Source organism: Elephas maximus, chromosome 2 (assembly GCF_024166365.1).
Source record: "Elephas maximus indicus isolate mEleMax1 chromosome 2, mEleMax1 primary haplotype, whole genome shotgun sequence".
NCBI classification, from domain to species: Eukaryota; Metazoa; Chordata; class Mammalia; order Proboscidea; family Elephantidae; genus Elephas; species Elephas maximus.
The window spans coordinates 49,511,903-49,530,037 of NC_064820.1; the positions used below are offsets into that span (position 1 = coordinate 49,511,903).

At 43.4% G+C, this 18,135-nt stretch overlaps 1 protein-coding gene across 3 annotated transcripts in view; it reads right to left on the bottom strand.

Annotated features, from left to right (window-relative positions):
• Window positions 1-609: 609 nt before the first annotated feature.
• LOC126064259 (uncharacterized) overlaps window positions 610-18,135 on the bottom strand; it is a 49,686-nt gene continuing 32,160 nt past the window's right edge. The window contains exons 3-4 of one of the 3 annotated variants that reach the window (XM_049863120.1): window positions 17,040-17,118; window positions 610-1,493 (exon numbers count right to left, since the gene is read on the bottom strand). In XM_049863120.1, the coding sequence (XP_049719077.1) occupies window positions 1,247-1,493; window positions 17,040-17,118 (326 nt within the window). In that variant the 3' untranslated portion in view covers window positions 610-1,246. Of the gene's footprint in view, window positions 1,494-6,263; window positions 7,430-9,440; window positions 13,110-17,039; window positions 17,119-18,135 lie in introns of those variants that run through there. The other 2 variants (XM_049863110.1, XR_007514465.1) reach the window with 2 other exon arrangements.

The following is an 18,135-nucleotide window of genomic DNA, read 5'->3' on the forward strand; positions in this document are numbered from 1 at the left end:
CGCCTGGCGGATTCGAACTGGCGACCCTTTGGTTAGCAGCCGTAGCACTTAACCACCACGCCACCAAGGTTTCCATGAGTCGGAATCGACTCGATGACACTGAGGAACACAGACTTGGATTTAGCGTTGTATGCGACTTCTGCGTCGTAGCAAGCTCCCGTTTTTTCAATAGGAAGTCCCGCTTTTTAGCTAAGCTTATGAGTTCTGACTCCCATAGAAGTCGGGGTATACTTGAGAACACCGTTTTTCTTTTTTGTTGTTGTTTTGTTTTTGGCGTGCCAAGAATCAGTTTAGTGGTGTTGGCAATTTCTTAGTCCTTAGGAAGTCTAGATGTAACACATATAGAATTAGGGGTGACAGAGATGTCGTGATCGTAGGACTGCATCGTTTGACGGTGTTTGCAGTTTCTTCTTGTAGGGTTATTTCTAAGTATAATTTGCTTACTTATTAAGGTTTTTTTCTGGTGTGCTTTGCTATGGGATCGATATGGTGGTGTGTTTTGTTTTCAGTTTACTTGCATTTTAGATTTCTTTATTATTTTAAAAATATTTAACTTTATTATTATTATATTTTCCTACCTTCTCACCAGTTAACTTTCTGTTCTGTGGCTTGCGTTCGATTAGGAGCCCGGGAGATCAAAAACCACCCGCAGGTTTATCTGTACTGGGGGTCTCAGCATCGCTAGGAGCAGACATCCCAGTTCCTCTCCGGCAGCACCTCTCCTCACATCCAGCCGGCGGTTTCTCATCGGCACTTTCGCTAGTAGCTCAAGGCTGAAACGCTCTCTGTTGTGGCACCGCTGGTAGCGCCAACCAGAAAGTTCTCTGTCGCAGGACCTCTGGATACCTGGGTTATTACTTTCTTGGTTCTGGCACCAGTAGTTGCCCCGTGACGGCCTTTTTATGGTCGCAGCCCCGCTATTTGCACGGAGCCGTTTTTCGCGTTAGCACTTTCTCTGGCAGCGCTGAGTCGGCGGTTTCTCTTCCCCGGGGCATAACTGCACCGAGTCTGTCGGTCGTAGCACGGCTAGAGCCTCAGAGCCGTCCCTTTCTTTTTGACAGCACCGTTGATCATATCAAAATGGATGTATGTCGTGGGCAACGCCGCTAGTGCCTCCTGTGGTCGCTTGCGGGATCCCAGGCCGTTCTCCTGCACGAAGCCGGATTTTTTGTTGTGGTTGCACCAGCGCCGGCTGCTCCTTGCCTGTGTCTCCTGGTTTTGGCCGTTAGTTTCTCAGAGCCGGTCATTACTTCTTGGGAACAGGGCTCATCACACAGACCTGGCGGTTCCGACCTTGCAGTTTCCCTATTGGCGCGGACCGTAGCTTTTCTCGGGCGGAGCCGCCGTTTCTCATTCGCCCTGAGCGCGTAGCACTGCGGCGGCGCTTGCTGTCTCCAGCACCGCTACCCAGGCCGGCGGCTCCGCGCTGCGGCCGGAACGCTAGGCGCTCTTCGCCGTCGTTTCGGGCTTCGCTGCGTGCTGATTTCTTCGCCCTAAAAAAAAAAAACAAAAAACCTGACGGAGTTTAATTTAGCGCTGCGTGCCATTTCTGCGCCATAGCAAGTCCCTGCGAGACTTGCTCCGATTTCTACCTTGAACACGTCGGGTATAGCGGTGAATCTGATTTCCCAGACGTAGCAAGTTGCGGTTTAGGCGGAGTTCTACTCTGTCCTACAGGGTCGTTATGAATCAGAATCGACTCCACGGCCACCGGTTTAGCCCTGCCTGCGACATCTTCGTTGGAGAAAGTCATAGTTTAGTTGTAGAAAGTCAAGGATTAATCGTGCTTTTGAGATTTCAGAGACTGAGCAAATTCCGGTTTAGCTATGTCTCGGGGTCGCAAATCGGATGTTTTAGTGCCTGCGATTTCTTGTAATAAGTCTGAGTACACCTATGTCTGCTGTATCTTAGACATGGTGAATGAGATATTTTAGACCAAGCCTGTTTCGATGTAGTCGAAACCAGTGCCTGCTTTCGACTTGTTTGTTGTTGCAAGTTCCTATTTGTCAAAACCAAGTCCCGCTTTTCAGCTATTCTTGTTACTTTTAGCGCCCGTGGAAGTCGGGGAATATCTGCAAATGCAATTAAAAAAAGAAAGCGTAGCCAGTCCGGGTTTAGTCTGGTTTGCAATTTCTTAGTCCTAGGAGGGGAGTCCGAGTTTAGGCTGCAGTGTGATAAAGATGTCATAATTGTAGGTTTGGACCGTTTAACTGTGTTTACAGTTATTTTTTTGTAGGGTTAGCTCTGTATGCTTTGCTTATTTTTGGGTGTTCCTTCTTGGTGTTTTGTTCTGGGATCGATGTGTACGGTGTATTTTGTTTTCTGTTCTGTTTGCATTTTAGAATTACATTATTATTTAAAATATTTAAATTTATCTTGAAGTTGTCGCTATTGAGCTTTCTGCTCTGTACTTTGTGTTCACCCACCAACTCCGGAGACCAAAAAACCTCGCCAGTTTCTCTAAGCTGAGTCTGAGCACCTCTCTCAATGATAAAACAAACGACAGACTGGGATAAGAGCAAATCAGACATCTGACAAAAGACCTATATTCAGACTATATAAAGAAATCTGTAACGTAACGGTAAGGAAACAAATAATTCAATCCGAAAATGGGCAAAGACCTGCATAGACACTTCACCAGAAAGGGTACATGGGTGGCAAATAAGCACCTGAAAAGATGTTCAACATTAGCCATTATGAAAATTAAAATGAAAGGGCATGGGAACAGCGGGCTATTCACACAGCTGAGTTGAGTTTGGGGATGAAGAGGTTAATGAGATCTCACTACATGCCTATTAGGATGGCTAAAATAAAAACACTGGCAATGCCAAGTTCTTGTGAGGAGATGGGACAGCTGGATCTCTCATACCTTGCTGGTGTAAATGTAAAATAATACAGCCACTGTGGTAAACTGGCAATTTTATATAAAGTTAAATGACACTGGGCATATATATTATTTTCTATTGCTGCATACACATTGCCACAAACTTAGTGGCTTAAAACAATGCGTATTTATTAGTTCAATAAGGGGCCCATATTCTCGTTGGCTGTCAGCTAAAGGTTGCTCTCAGCTCCCAAATGCCACCTCCCCACTCCCTGCCATGAGGCCCTGTCCATCTTCAAAGCCAGCAAAGGAGAATTTTCCTCTCATGGAAAATTCTCATGTCAATCCTTCTCTCATTCTTCAAGTCCTTCTTTTCAGTAGAGCCTGGCCCCTTTCAGGGACTTGTTTGATTAACGCTGGCCCTACTAAGAATAATCTTTCTTAAAGCCAAATGTGCTACATAACTTAATCTGATCATGAGTGTGATTAGCCCATGATTTTGTAGGCTATCTCTGCCTACCGTAATATAACCTTAACAATCCTACTTCTGGGCATTTATCCTAGAGAGATGAAAACTCATGTCCACACAAAAACCTGTACATGAATGTTCGTAATACCTTTATTTGTAATAGCCCCAAACAGGGAACAACACAGATATCCTTCAACCAGGAAATGGATAAACAGTCTGTGGTACATCCATATAATGGGATGCAGGCAGCCTCCAGGTTATGAATGTCCAACTTACATACAACTCATAGTTATGAACTAACCCCATAAAGCCTATTACATTAAAAATTTAAGGTACATACAATGGTTCGTAATAATTATTGGGTGCTACTTTTTGATGCGTATCAAAACATTATTGTTACTATTCCTGTATTATTTCTTTGTAGTGATTGTTCTGTATGTTTCTATAATGATCTCAAATCCCGTAAGGTATAAGACACCATTATTCTTTCAAAATACGTACGTATAAGCACTCATAATGTGAACTTAAAAGTAGAAATAATCTACTTTTGTGAGGGTCTCTAACATTATAAGTCATTAGAAACCTGTAAGTCATAAAGTTGCTTAGAAAATTTCTGAACTTAGATGTAGAAGCATGTGAAGTATGTAAAGAACATAAACAACCTTTAAGTTGACTTTCACCTGACAGATTGTGATAAAGAAGACATAACATAGCTAATCTTTGTAAACTAGCATTGAGACATAAATTTCTAACCTTGAAGAGAAAATATGTCATCTGGCTTACTCTCTTACCCTGGAGAAAAGACATACTACTCTTTGATGTCACACTGGCTTTTTAATGTAACCAAGGTGACAAATTCACATAGAAGCCCTAAATTTCTGTTCACTCAATGAGAGAAGGCAGAGATAGAACTTAGATTCTGTCCACTACCACGGACCTTGGACCCTAGCTATGAGGGACTGCTGCCAAGTTGGAGCCATGTTTAAGCCTTCTTCCTGAGACCTCTCCTTAAAGGTAAAAGCCTGAAGTCTAAAGATTCGAACTCTAACCATTGCACCAACATTGTAATTCTTAATTCTGATTCACCAGTTCTGAGTGAATGTTATGAGGCCTTACTTGAGTGCCTCGCATGACTACTTTGAAATAAACTAGTTTATACACTGCAAACCTGAGCATCTCTCTATTAATTTTCTAAGATTAAATCCTATGTGACAGTGATGGAACATTTCTGTGTCCTAATTATGGTGGTGGTTGTTACATGAATGTAAATATGTAATAAAATTTCATAATTGTACCTCCTTCCCTCCAAAAATGAGTGCACATAAAACTGATGAAATCCAAATAAAGTCTGTGATTTAGTTAACAGTATTATGCCAAAGTCAATTTCCTGGATTTGATAAGGGACTATATTATATAAGATTTTGTCATGGGGGAAACTAGAGGAAGCTATGTGAAGGGTACCCAGGAACAGTGTCTACTATTTTTGTAACTTTTTTGTTTTGTTTTCTTTGTAGCTTTTTATTGGTCTAAAATTATTTCAAAATAAAAAGTTTGGTTAATCTGGATAATGATGTACTTTGCAGCAATGAAACAATATGAAATAAACATATGTTGACCCAAAGTTTAAAATTTTAAAAATCAAGTTGTATGACAGTAATTTGGTTAAAAATATGTATAGATATTAGCATATTTACAGAAAAATATCTAGAAATGCAAAAATCAAACCATTGGCAGTAATTATCTTAGACTGTGAGAGTTTATCCATTTATATAAAATTTCAGTGTTTGAAGTTTTTCAACTTGACAATTCAAATTTTGAAAACTTGAATTAACTGGTAAAGGCAAAAACTGATTAAATTTCCCTTATCATTTGCTCTTGTCTTGGTTATCTACTGCTGCTGTAACAGAAACACCATGCCCCCTTGTAACTAATGTAACCCTCAGACCCTCCAAGGAGCATTTGCTGGTACTTGCTCTTTGCCAGGCTGCCTCAACTGGAAGAGTGCAGTCAGTTTGAAGACAACCCCAGCACATGGACCAGCTGTCCCTTTGCAACCTAGTAAAATCCTCACCTTGTCAAGAGTCCCTCCAGTTCTGTCACCAGTTCTCATCTAAGTATGTGCTCCCCTTCTTGCCCCATCAAAAGCCAAACCCATTGCCCTGGAGTCAATTCAGACCCATAGCTACCCTAGAGGACAGAGTAGAACTGCCCTAAAGGGTTTCCAAGGAGGGACTGGTGGATTTACTGCCCATCTTTTGGTTAGCAGCTATATCACTTAATTGCTGTGCCCCCGCCCAACCAAACCAAATCAAACCCAACCTGTTCTCATCGAGTCGATTCCAACTCATAGCGACGCTATAGGACAGAGTAGAACTGCCCCATAGAGTTTCCAAGGAGCTCCTGGTGAATTTGAACTGCAGACCTTTTGGTTAGCAGCCATAGCACTTCCCTATGCCATCAGGGTTTCCCTTCCTGCCCCAGCCCCACCTATATATATACCAATTCCAATCCTGACTCCACCCACTCAAAATCAGTTCCAGGGACAGAGAATAAGAAAAGGCTTTAATCATAGTATAAACCAAAAAAATTAAACCCGCTGCCATCGAGTTGATTCCGACTCATTGTGACCCTATAGGAGAGAGTAGAATTGCTCCATAGAGTTTCCAAGGAGTGCCTGGTGGATTTGAACTGCCAACCTTTTGGTTGGCAGCCATAGCACCTAATCATTACCCCACCAGGGTTTCCAATCATAATATACTGTTTCAATAAGACAAGAACCAGGACAATTCTAAGTATATCTAAAAGAAAGGTTCTGTAGCATATTATTGGTTCCACGAAGTAGTTTTCTAACTGAAGATCCTCTAAGACCTTCAGAAGAGGAAGAACAATGCAAGGAAAGCTGTCCACGCAGAGACCTCAGGACTCCTAGGTGTGCAGGATGCAGCCCAGTGGAGCCAACCACAGGGACAGTATGAGGGTCTCCACAGGGGTGGCAGGCTTATTACCACAAATCGAGGATTCGAGCCACCTGCTGCAAAGCCAATACTGAGACAGGAGGAGGTAAACAGCAAGAGGGCTTTATTGAACACCGGTGTCCAAGAGACAGAGGGGGTTAAATTTCTCCCAAATTCTGTCTAACCCTAAAGGGCTAACTGGAGGGTTTTTATAGGGGGAAGGTCAGGGTTTAGAGGTTTTCAGGAATGTTGATTTTTCTTTGAGGTGGACACGATGATAAAATGATTATCGAAGTCCTGCAGGTCTCTTCATGCCATCCTGGAGTCCTGCAAATCTCTTCACACCATCCTGGTTTCTGTCACAAGATGGATCTAAGCTTTGTTCGGCTACCTCGGTTTTGTGTATTTTTTTTTTCCTTGGGAGAGGAACATAGTTTAATCAACAACTAAAAATTGATTACCTTATTTTCCTTCAAAGGAACAATCGTGGGACAGATTCCAGAGCAAGTAATTACGTTTCAAAGACTAGCTTATACAGTTATACTAAAACATTAGAAAATATATTCTCTCTACTTCAATACTAAAACACTAAAGAAAATACGTTTTCTCTACTTCAGGCTCCTTCCGGGGCATAGGTTGAATGCGGCAGTATTGTGGGCCCTGAACCAAGGCTAGGGTAGTTAATGAGCAGCTTTCCAGGCTCCTCCCTGAGGTTCAGGCTTGGTTTTCAGTGGCTTCCAGTGGTGGCCAGGGTACTCCGAGGTGCCCTGGGTTTCTGTCTGTCCACCTCTGCTGGCATCTTCTGGCTGGTTCATGCCCCGTTGGGACGTGCTGTAGGTAGCAGCTGCTTCTTTTGGAGGTGACTGTAGCTCCTTTGTAGACATCGGCCCCAGGACAGGCGGGTTTCTACAGAGTTTTTGGCCCCTCTCAACTCCTGCAATGTTTCGGCGCTGCAGGCATGCCCAACCCAGGAGCCCACGAGCACCATTGCTCACGTCCTGGCAGAACTGGTTACCATCACAGGAGTGGTGGCTTAGTGCATTGAAGTTATCCAGGGCCCAAGCCTGGTTCAGGCCTGAGGGTATGTCAGGCTCTGGACACGCCAGTTTCCAAGACAGCTCATCCAAGTTCGAGCGAGGGAGCTCCATAGTGTCACATTCCCGACCAGGCCAAGCCATGTAGCTGGTATAGGAAAAGAAGGAAATGATTTAGTCGAATACTGACTGGGTTTTTATAGTGTTCTCTTGTATAAAGCCAAACCAAACTCATTGCACCACAGTCAATTCCAACTCATAGTGGCCCTATAGGGCAGAGTAGGACTGCGCCAAAGGGCTTCCAATGCTGTAAATCTTTACAAAAGCAGACTGCCACTTCTTTCTCCTGAGGAAAGTGCTGGTGGGTTTGAACCTGACCTTTTGCTTAGCAGCTGAGCACTTTAACCACTGTACCACCAGGGCTGTCACAGCACACTCCAATCCAACATACATAGGGATTGACACCTATTTGCCTTGCAAATTGCTTCAGAGCCTGACGGGATTAAGGCTAAAATTGGATCATCTGGACTGCATTTTTGAAACTCCCTGGGAGAGGGGATGCTTGTAATGATGGAATCAGGCAGTGGGAAGGGGAAGGAACGTCCTTGGGCTGAGGGCATTACTGGTAATTTCTGTTCCCTATAGAAAGTCTCTTCCTAGGGCAGGCCCTCCTAGTACAATGCACTTTAATTCTCTTAGTTTATAGAGAGCTATTGCTGGGTTTTAGAGATTTGATTCAACAAGGTTAGATCACAGTTCAAGATCACAGAACTAGCTTATGGTGGAGCTGGATTGAGAACCAGATCCTTAAGCATATGTATCAGGTATCAAAATGAGTAAAGGAATAATTGAAAGGAGTACTTAGGTTGGTGTCTTAGGCTGGGTTCTCTAGAGGAGCAAAACCAGTGAAGCGTGTATGCGTTTGTGCACATATAGACAAAGAGAGACAGAGACAGAGACATTTATATCAAGGAAATAGTTTACCTGTTGTAGAGGCTGGCAAGTTCCAAGCTTGTGGGTCCAACATCAGCCTGGAGGTTTCTCCTGACTCAAGTAGTTGCAGGGGATGATGAACCCAGTTGGCAGGCAATACGGCAGGGCACTTGCTCAAGTCTTACTTAAGACCAGGTCAGATGATAAGGATCCAGAGCAAGCGAAAGCCAGTGAGCTTTGCCAGAACATCCGTATATATTGGATGCAGGCCACACCCCTGAGGAAATTCCTCTTGCAACTGATTGGTTGATCATGCCAGATCACTTCATGGGGGTGATCACATTATATCCCAAAATAGAGGATAACTAAATCATTACCTGACTAAAAAGATTATGTAACTGCCAAAGTACATCATTACATAACTGCCAAACCACAGAGAACCATGGCCCTGCCAGCTTGACACGGAACCTTAACTATCACAGTTGGAGTGGTAAAAAGAGAGCCCTGTGGCTTGTTTAGAATTGTAATTTTTCTATTTTTATCTTCACTATATGACTTAAATCAAAGGAAGTCTTCAAATTTGCTAAGATAAGGCAAAATGGGTTGAACTGATGCCACATTTTCAACTGTTTCTTTCAGGACCCCTGTCATGGTTTATGTAATTATGTCCATTCTATTATTAGTTAATCATCCTTATTTACTTTCCCTCCTTCCATTCAAATTCCTCCCATTAGCGACTATGTTTTTACTGTGTATTTTGCATCAGTCTTGTAATATGTGAGTTATTGTTTTAGTGCATATATTTTCAACTCAATTAAAAACTATCGGGTTATATATCTTATTATTTTCCACTCATTTGGAAGTTTCAAAGATCTCAATGTGTACATTTCATCTGCTGCTTCCAACTCTGGCATATTAGCCTCTGATGAACCTCAGTCACCCTTAACCTATCAACTGTCCCACAGTGGACACTCATTGCCGCTTTGTCACCATCACCACATGTAATAGTCATTTATAGACCTGTGAGAGAATTTCCCTGGGATTATGCCAATGAGAATTGTGTCATAGAAAATGTATAAGCCTAATTTTACTGAGTATTGCCAGATGGCTTTCAGCAAGGCTGCCAGCTTTCAGATGGCTGCCAGCAATAGTACATGAGGATTACCCTATGCACAGATTCCCCACACACACCTGGAAAGGCCCAGCATTCTAATGTTTGCCAGGTTCATCAGCGTGGCAGAGGCTGTGTGGTTCTGAAGTGAGCAGGTGTGGTGATGGCTTCCTCGTTCAATGTTTTCTGATTTCATTATGACAGTGTCTCTCTTGGTGAGCCAGCTTTATGTAGTTCTGAGAGCCATTTCCCATAAAATCTGTGTCTTCAGATTTTATCAGATTTTGAGTCATTTTTAGCCCCTAATAATCCCTTTGTGCTTAAACTATTTGAGCGTGTTCTGTTTCTCCTTCTAAAAACCATACAAAGAAATGCAACTTTGATATCACATTCAATGTTATACTTGTCTATGGAGCTACCATGACCTTGTCGTGTACACGTTGTGCTGACTCCCCCGGTATTGTGTACTGTCTTACCCTTCACCAAAGTTTCCACTTATCTATTGTCTATTCAGTGTTTTTCTATCCCCCTCCCTTGTAACCATCAAAGATTGTTTCTTTTTGTGTGTAAGTCTTTTCATCAGGTTTTTTTCTTTTAAACAACCTGAAAGAATGAATCTAGATTTCCTTCACAAATGTTTAACAATATTTTTTCTGCTTTCAGAATATTTTGAGAATGTTTCACTGACTTTGAGAATGTAATCACTGACCATGATTATTAGATGAAAAAAAAATTTAGTAGAAGAAAAACAAATTGTTCTCAATATTTTATCTTTTCCTTTTCTACATGCCCTTCCTTCAAGAAGCAAATATTTTAAATAAAGACATTCTGATCCCATCTTTTTTTTATTGTACTTTAGATGAAGGTTTACAGAACAAACTAGTTTCTCATCAAACAGGACACACATTGTTGTATGACATTGGTTAACAACCCCATGACAAGTTAACACTTTCCCTTCTCAACCCTAGGTTCCCTATTACCAGCTTTCCTGTTCCTTCCTGTATTCCAGTTCCTGCCCCAGGGCTGGTGAGTGCCCCTTTAGTCTGTTTTGTTCCATGGGCCTGTTTAATCTTTGGCTGAAAGGTTAACCTCAGGAGTCACCTCATTACTAAGCTGAAAGGGTGTCCACAGGCCATACTCTGAGGGTTTCTCCAGTCTCTCGCAGGCCAGCAAGTCTAGTCTTTCTTTTTGAGTTAGAATTTTGTTCTACGTTTTTCGCCAGCTCTGCCCAGGACACTCTATTGTGATCCATATCAGAGCAGTTAAGTCAGTGGTGGTAGCTGGGCACCATCTAGTTTTACTGGACTCAATCTGATGGAGGTCACTGTAGATGTGGTCCATTAGTCCTTTGGACTAATCTTTCCCTTGTATCTTTAGTTTTCTTCATTCGTCCTTGCTCCTGAAGGGATGAGACCAGTGGAGTATCCTAGATGGCCACTCACAGGTTTTTAAGACCCCAGGTGCTACTCACCAAAGTAGAATGTAGAACATATTCTTTATAAACTATGTTAAGCCAGTTGAGCTAGATATTCCCTGAGATCATGGTCCCCACGGCCCTCAGCCCAGCAATTTGGTCCTTCAGGAGCCATGTGTCTGTGGAACTACCATGACCTTGTCTTGCCCAGGTTGTGCTGGCTTGCCCAGTATTGTGTACTGTCTTACCCTTCACCAAAGTCTCCACTTATCTATTGTCTAGTAAGTGTTTTTCTATCCGCCCCTTTAACTATCAAAGATTGTTTCTTTTTGTGTGTAAACCTTTTCATAAGTTTTTACAGTAGTGGTCTCATACAATATTCGTCCTGTTGTGATTGGCTTATTTCACTCAGCATAATGCCCTCCAGATTCATCATGTTATGAGATGCTTCACAAATTCATCATTGTTCTTTTTCATTGTGTAATACTCCATTGTGTATATGTACCACGATCTCTTCTTTATGTGTTAGTTTTATTAAGTCAGCGATCCTGGGGTTGAGTCCAGGTTTGCCACTTCCTAGGACCTCCTCCTGCCCCTGCTGGGTGCTGAACCAGACCAGGAATTGGGAGTCTGTATGATGTTAGTGGCTGGAAGTGGTGATGGTGGTGGATGAGGGGTGGAGAGGGCAGAGAAACTGAAGATTGAAGGGCTGCTGCTTAGCTACACTCATACAATTGTCCACGCAGGCTATTTCCCACTGAATCAGATTTCTGCCCCGCCCTGCTCCTGGCTTCACTTGGGCTTATCCTGATTTTAAGTCCCACTTTTTTTGAGACTGATAACTGGAGCTCCATTGTCATTGGCTACTCTGGATAACAGCCAACTCAAATCTTCCCACCCCCCATGCCTAGGATTGCTGGCCTCCATTGCCCGCCAGAGCTAGGGAAGTCCTTCTCTAAGCTTCTCCAGGTTAATAAGACCGTGGGATGGCTCAAGTGCTGTCTGTCCCCACCTGTTGCCCTTCTCTATCCTCTACTTGGATCCAAAGTATTAAAGAAAAGGCGTGCTCTCTTGCACATTCTCTCCCTCCCCTGTCTTCCCTTCTTTCTCTTCATTCTGTCTACAGTTGAGGAAAAAAAAAATCCCTAACACATTAAAACAACATTTACTACCTTATTGAGTAAATAAAGTCTTAAATTGTTCTAAAAGAGGAACAACAAATTAAAGATTGAAACCTCAGAACCCCTACCTAAGTGCCAGCCGTCAAGGTCCAGGGGTTCAAAAGTACTGCCCGTGCACACTCTACACTCTTTTCCACTTGAACCTTATGAACAAAATTGTGCAGCTTGGATCAGGGGGAAGAGGGCATCATTTGAAACATCCCCACTGTCATAGGTTTCTGCTGTGTCCAGGGCTGAACCCATCTGGCCAAGAGAGGAAGGCAGAGTAGGTATCTGCCTGTTGCTTTACAGGGACAGACTCTCCTGAGGTTGACTTTGACTCCTTCTGGGTCATGGGTGTTGGAATGCTGGCAGGCAGGTGTGGGTTGGGTTCCAAAGTGCTCTGAGCTCCAGGAAAGTGTTTGTATGCAAATGGACTGGAAAGGAGTTCCCAGTTGAAATGTGGGCTGTTCCACGAGCTAGCACTCCCTCAGCCTGAAGTAGAAAGGGAGCTGCCAGGGTCTAGCATCTTCTGAGGTCAGAGACAAAGGCAGCTGGGGCTCCAGCACAATGTCTGGGGAATCCCAAGCCTGCATCACACAAGGAGCAAAAAAGCTGGTGCATGCCTTCAGCCTCTAGACCGGTAGGATGGACTGTCAGAGCTGAAAGAGGTGGCAAAAGATTCAGCAGGCTCTCACAATGGGGACTTATACTGTTGGGTCTCTTGCTCTGTCCCAAACTACAGTGCATCCAATTGGGTGATGACAGTACTTTTTAGAGCAAATTGTTTAGAAGGTGAGGCTGTTAAGTTGAAAGTTCCGTTTTCTTTGATTTAATTACATAAAATTTGATTAGTGGTAGCGATTGGATTAAGGCAAAAACAAAGAGAGGCCATATATAGGCTTAGTAATTATGAAAAGCCGAATAGTTTCCATTTCCTTTGTTCCCCAAACTTCTGCATAGAGGTACTGTCTTCTTTTATGGGAGAGAACTTCAAGCTTAAATTCTTCAAACCAAACTACAGACTATGCTGGAGCTGAGATTGGAATTTCAGTTTCCAAGGAGAGGTTTGCTGTGGGAGGATTGTTTGGAGGGGAGGTAGGGCCAAAGTAGTCCACCAGTTCTCCAGCCTTGACTTGGACTCTGAACTTCCTGTTTTTGTCCTCAACTTTTGAATTCCTACATCACAAGGACTTGGGAGAGAGAGAGACTGAGAGAAAGAGAAAAAGGGAGAAAGGAAGAAGAACAAGGAGGAAGGCAAGGAAGAAGAGGAAAGAAGCTTTAGATATCAAATACAGTTAAACACGGTTTGGGTTCAAATTCTTGTTTTAACTTTTACTAAATGAAGTAAAGGGAAACCCTGGTGGCATAGTGGTTAAGTGCTATGGGTGCTAACCTACAAGGTTGGCAGTTCAAATCTACCAGGTGCTCCTTAGAAACTCTCTGGGGCAGTTCTACCCTGTCCTATAGGGTCTCAACTCAGTGGCAATGGGTTTGGTTTGATTTTTTGGTTAAATGAAGTGAAACCTGTGGGAGCTGGAACTCAATTGGACTGCCTTGTTTTTCCAGGTCTCAAAAGTTTTCTGGCTTTGAAAGGGTACAGTGTTACCACTTTTCTGTCGCTATTAGTGGAAAATGTTTGAGTTTTTTTTCTTTGACAGGCTTCTGCCTTACACAGGTTCTGCCTTTCTCAGGTTTTACTCTATATGTAAATATCATTTAACTTTTCTAAACCACAGTTTTTTTTTATCTGTAAAGTGAGGACCAAAAAATTTTACGAATTTCAAAAGTAGCTCTGAGGATTTAATGAAATAATATAAAATAATAAATAAATACAATTGACACAAAATAAATACAATTAATAACCTTTGTAAAAGCACAATAATTATTTCATTAACATTGTTATCGGATAGAAGTATACCCCCAACAACGAACAAAAGCAAAGCTGTGGCTTAAAAAAAAACTCTCACTCTAAGTAGATTTTTACCTACTTGTATCAGATCCACAAGAAAACTGTAACAAGTATAGATGTCCTCCACTGAGTATTTTACAAGACCACAGTGTACTCTGTGTTTATGATCCTTTTATCTTCAAGATCATAAACGTCAAATAACTATTGATTTGATAAGCATGTATTGAGAGCCTACATTTCGGCAGGTGTTGCAAAAGGAGCTACATTAAAAAACAAACAAAAAAAAAGTTACTTCAAGTCCATTCTGACTCATGGTGATCCCATGTGTTACAGAGTGGAACTTCTGCCATAGGGTTTTCTTAGCTGTAATTTTTATGGAAGCAGATTGCCAGGCCTTTCCTCCGCAGAGTCACTGGGTGGGTTCAAACCACATTTAGGTTCCCCTTAACAAAAACCCATTGCCGTCGAGTCGATTCCGACTCATAGCGACCCTATAGGACAGAGTAGAACTGCCCCTAGTTTCCAAGGTTTCCAAGGTTAGCAGTCCACAAATCGCTTGCGCCACCTGGAGACCTTGCAACAAGGCCGTTTCTCCTCTCTTGCCTGGAGCAGGTGTAGAATTCCGCAGCCCCGCGGCTCCAGCTGGAAAGGTACCAGATGCTGTGGAACCTTTTCAAGTGGAGAACCTTTCCCCCAGGGAGTCTGGATCACGGCAGGAACCCGAGCCAGCCTGCTACAAGAAGCAGAAATGACCTAGACATGGAAACCTCTGCCTAGAATGCGTGGAACCCAGCTTGCTCTCCCTCACCATCCTCCTCCTCCCCGCAAGGCAAAGCAGGGAGAGTCACAGGGAGAGTGGGGTCCCTGATCCTCATCCGCCAGTGCCGCGGAAGCACCACAGGGGGGCCGACCACTGCGCGCAGTCAGACACGCACTCCAGGAGCCTCCCACAGTCCGCTCCTGCGCTCGCTGTCTAGGAAACCTATTGCTCCTTCAGCTCAGATCCAACTCCCGACGCTGCCCGTTGCACTCTGCAGCCCTCTCCCCGCCCCCACTCTCCCCTTCTCCTTGGTGGGTCGGGAAGGGTCAGCTCAGCGGAAGCCAACTGCCAGGAGCAGAGCTTTGCAGACATTGTGCCCCTTGAATACGTAGTAGCGGCCCAGGACCTCAGCGCGGGTGGGCCCTTTCCTTTCCGTGACCTTCGTTTCTAGACATTTAAAACGTTTTCTGAGTTAAATCTCCCTCGTTTGTTCAGTGATAGCGTAACAAAATTTGTCGTTACTAGTTATATGGATTGTGAGGGAATGTTTCTCAATGAAATTTCAAGCACACCCCCCCAAATGTAAAAGTTTTTTCAGTAATTTATTCGTTTAGATGTTTAACAGGAGAGAAAACAAAACAAAAATGCCGCTTAATGGAAAAATGCAAGTCCATTCTGCCCACCATTTGCCTGCTAGGTTAAGTCTTAACATATGTTTGAAATTACTAGCTTGTATTTCAAATCTAAGTTTTGTTTAAATACGAGTAGTGACTCAGCTCACAGAATAACTAGTTAGTAATAAGAAACAAAAGGTCAAATTAAAATCAATTGAGCAGGGATAAAAAAAAAAAACCTATTGCCTTGGAGTGGATTCTGACTCCTAGCGACCCTACAGGATAGAGAGAACTGCCTCACAGGGTTTCCAAAGAGCGCCTGGTGGAGTCAAACTGCTGACCTTTCGGTTAGCAGCCATAGCTCTCAACCACTAAGCCACCAGGGTTTCCACTGAGCAGTTGGTAGTCATTAAAAGAACAAAGTTTGAACCTAACACAAAAACGGGTAGTATAGAAAGGAGTTTCAGCTAGATGAGAAACAGCCTCCTTTAGATGAGAGAAATGACACCAGCTTTCTTCAGTGGATCCTACCACCCAATACTTTCCAAAACACAAACATAACTGTATCTTTTATCCCACAATGTACACACGGCTACCTCAGAATAATCCCAACACCAGTAATACAATTTTCTGAAATCATTGTAAATTTTGCAATTTTTCGTTTTTGATCTTAGGTATATCTCACTTGACAGAAACAGTAAAATTACTGTATTTTACAATCACTTGAATAATTCCTCTCTGTGTGGCTATGGCAGCAGCTTGTTAGAGATTTTTTCGTTCATTTTGGTTTCAATTTTTAAGGAATGACTTTAAAAATTGTCTTATAATCCTGTAACATGTTAAACATTTTCCCAAACTACAAATGATATTTAGAGAAGTCCAGCTTTTATCCACTCTTAAATTTTATTCCTTTTCTATCCCTGTAGGTAACTATATTATGTTGTATATCTATAATTTACCTGTAAAACAGAGACTATTTCCCCACTTGCATTTTTCAATAGTTACATTCCCAGCACCAGCTTCTCCCATAGCCCTTGGCCACTACCCTCCCCCACCTTTCAGGATTCCACAGAGGAGCTCTCACTATGCATTTCTATCAGTAAAAAGGCTTAATTTGTGATGGAAAATTGAGACCCCTCCCCACCCCTCCAATTGTCTTATTGACTTAAGAGTGAGAAAACAAGAGGGGCAAAGTAACGCCTTGACAAGCAGCTTCCAAAAGGTCACAGCCTTAAAAACACTATGGAGCAGTTCTACTCTGCACACATGGGGTTGCCATGAGTGGGCATCAACTCGGTGGTCTCTAACAACAACAAAAAGTGAAGGGTGGAGGGTGGGACAGAGAAAGGGATTTCCTCTCAAGAATGAAGAAATTTGATTTTGATCAATTAATTGAAAGCATTAGGATAAACGGATTCCGCTCTCGTGTTTTTCTGCCATTTGATGTGAAGAGATAAAGACTGTCTTGATCTCACATTGTTCTATTAATGTCTGTGAAAAGGTGTTAGAAAAGAGAGAAAATACTTAAAATATTGCTAGGGTAGGAGACAGTGATAATTCATAAAGCGTATTTATTATTAATCACTTTAGAGATTACTGAATCTTAAATGGCCATACAGAGATGTAAACATATTTTTCACTGGGTAAAATGAAACAGTTTATTCTCCAACATCATTAAAATCTCAGAGTACACTGAGTTATTTGAAAAGGCAGCCTCTCTGCTGTCTCCACCACGGTGCTTAGAAAAGGCGTTTTGTAAGATTCAAAGCAGAGAACACACAGTTTGGTTCACAGTTGTTATCCACCTACCCCTACCTACGCCCAATGACACATTCAAAACACATCTTTTCCTACCTCCCCAGGCAAAGATCTGTCCTCCATCCTTTTCCCTGGCAAGTCGGTGAATGCCGAATCCCCAACAGGAGGATATGATCTGTTGATGAAAAGCAGAAAAGGCTTTTTTTTCCCACTTTCCCACCATTCCTGCCCAGTGATTTCAGATGTAAGGTGGCATTTGTAGACTATCTTGCCGCTCAACATGTGGGCTGCAGGTCGCAGCACTGGCACCACCTGAGCACTTACTAGAAATGCAGGATCCCAGGCAGCCCCCACCTACAGCATCAGAATCTCCTTTGAAAGACTTCGGCAGGCATTCTTATGCACATTAGAGTTTGAGAAGCACAGGTATTCTCAACTCCAGCAATCTAGCGTTTGGGGAGTGTAGAAACCAGCTCCTTTTAAGAGGCCCGCGGGACGGCAGAGGTGGAACTGCGGTCAAGCGACCCTCCGTAACCGGCTCGAGCGCAGCTGGTGCACCGGCTGCTCCGACCAGGACAACTGTCCCTGTGAGCGGTTGAGCTGCCTGCTGAGCCGCTGCCCGCAAGATTCCGGGGCAGATCGAGCCAGAGTCACAGCCTGGGGTAGCGGACCCTTAGGGCGGCTGTGGCCCTAACTACCAAGAGGGGCATTCTCCACAGATCTAGAGGCTGCAAAGACTCCTGAGACGACCGCGAAAGCTGCTCTTATCCACCAGAACCCAAGAGCGTTGGGGGATACCTTCATCCTCTCCTTTTTGGGCTCAATAACCACGTGGTGGCAGGAAAGCTGCTGGGTTACCTCCAGGAACCCCACCCCCCTCCGCAACGGCTGCTGCGCTGAACTGAGGACTGCGCTTTCCTCAGAACGTCGTCGGCCGCTCGCCAGTTTGCGGGGAGTTGCAGCGTGGGAGCCTTTTCCTTCTCTCCCTCCCCACTTCCTCTCATCAGAACAGTTCTTAGCTTCCCTCTCATTCCCCTGGTCCGTATTTTCCCTCTCCAGGACGTCTTCCACCTACCTTTTCTCAATTCAATTTTTCTTAAAAACCAAGAAAGGTCAATAACATAAACCAAGCCTTCATAGGACGTGTCAGGGGACAGTCCCAGCAAGGAAAGACACTCGCTGTGCCTCTTGT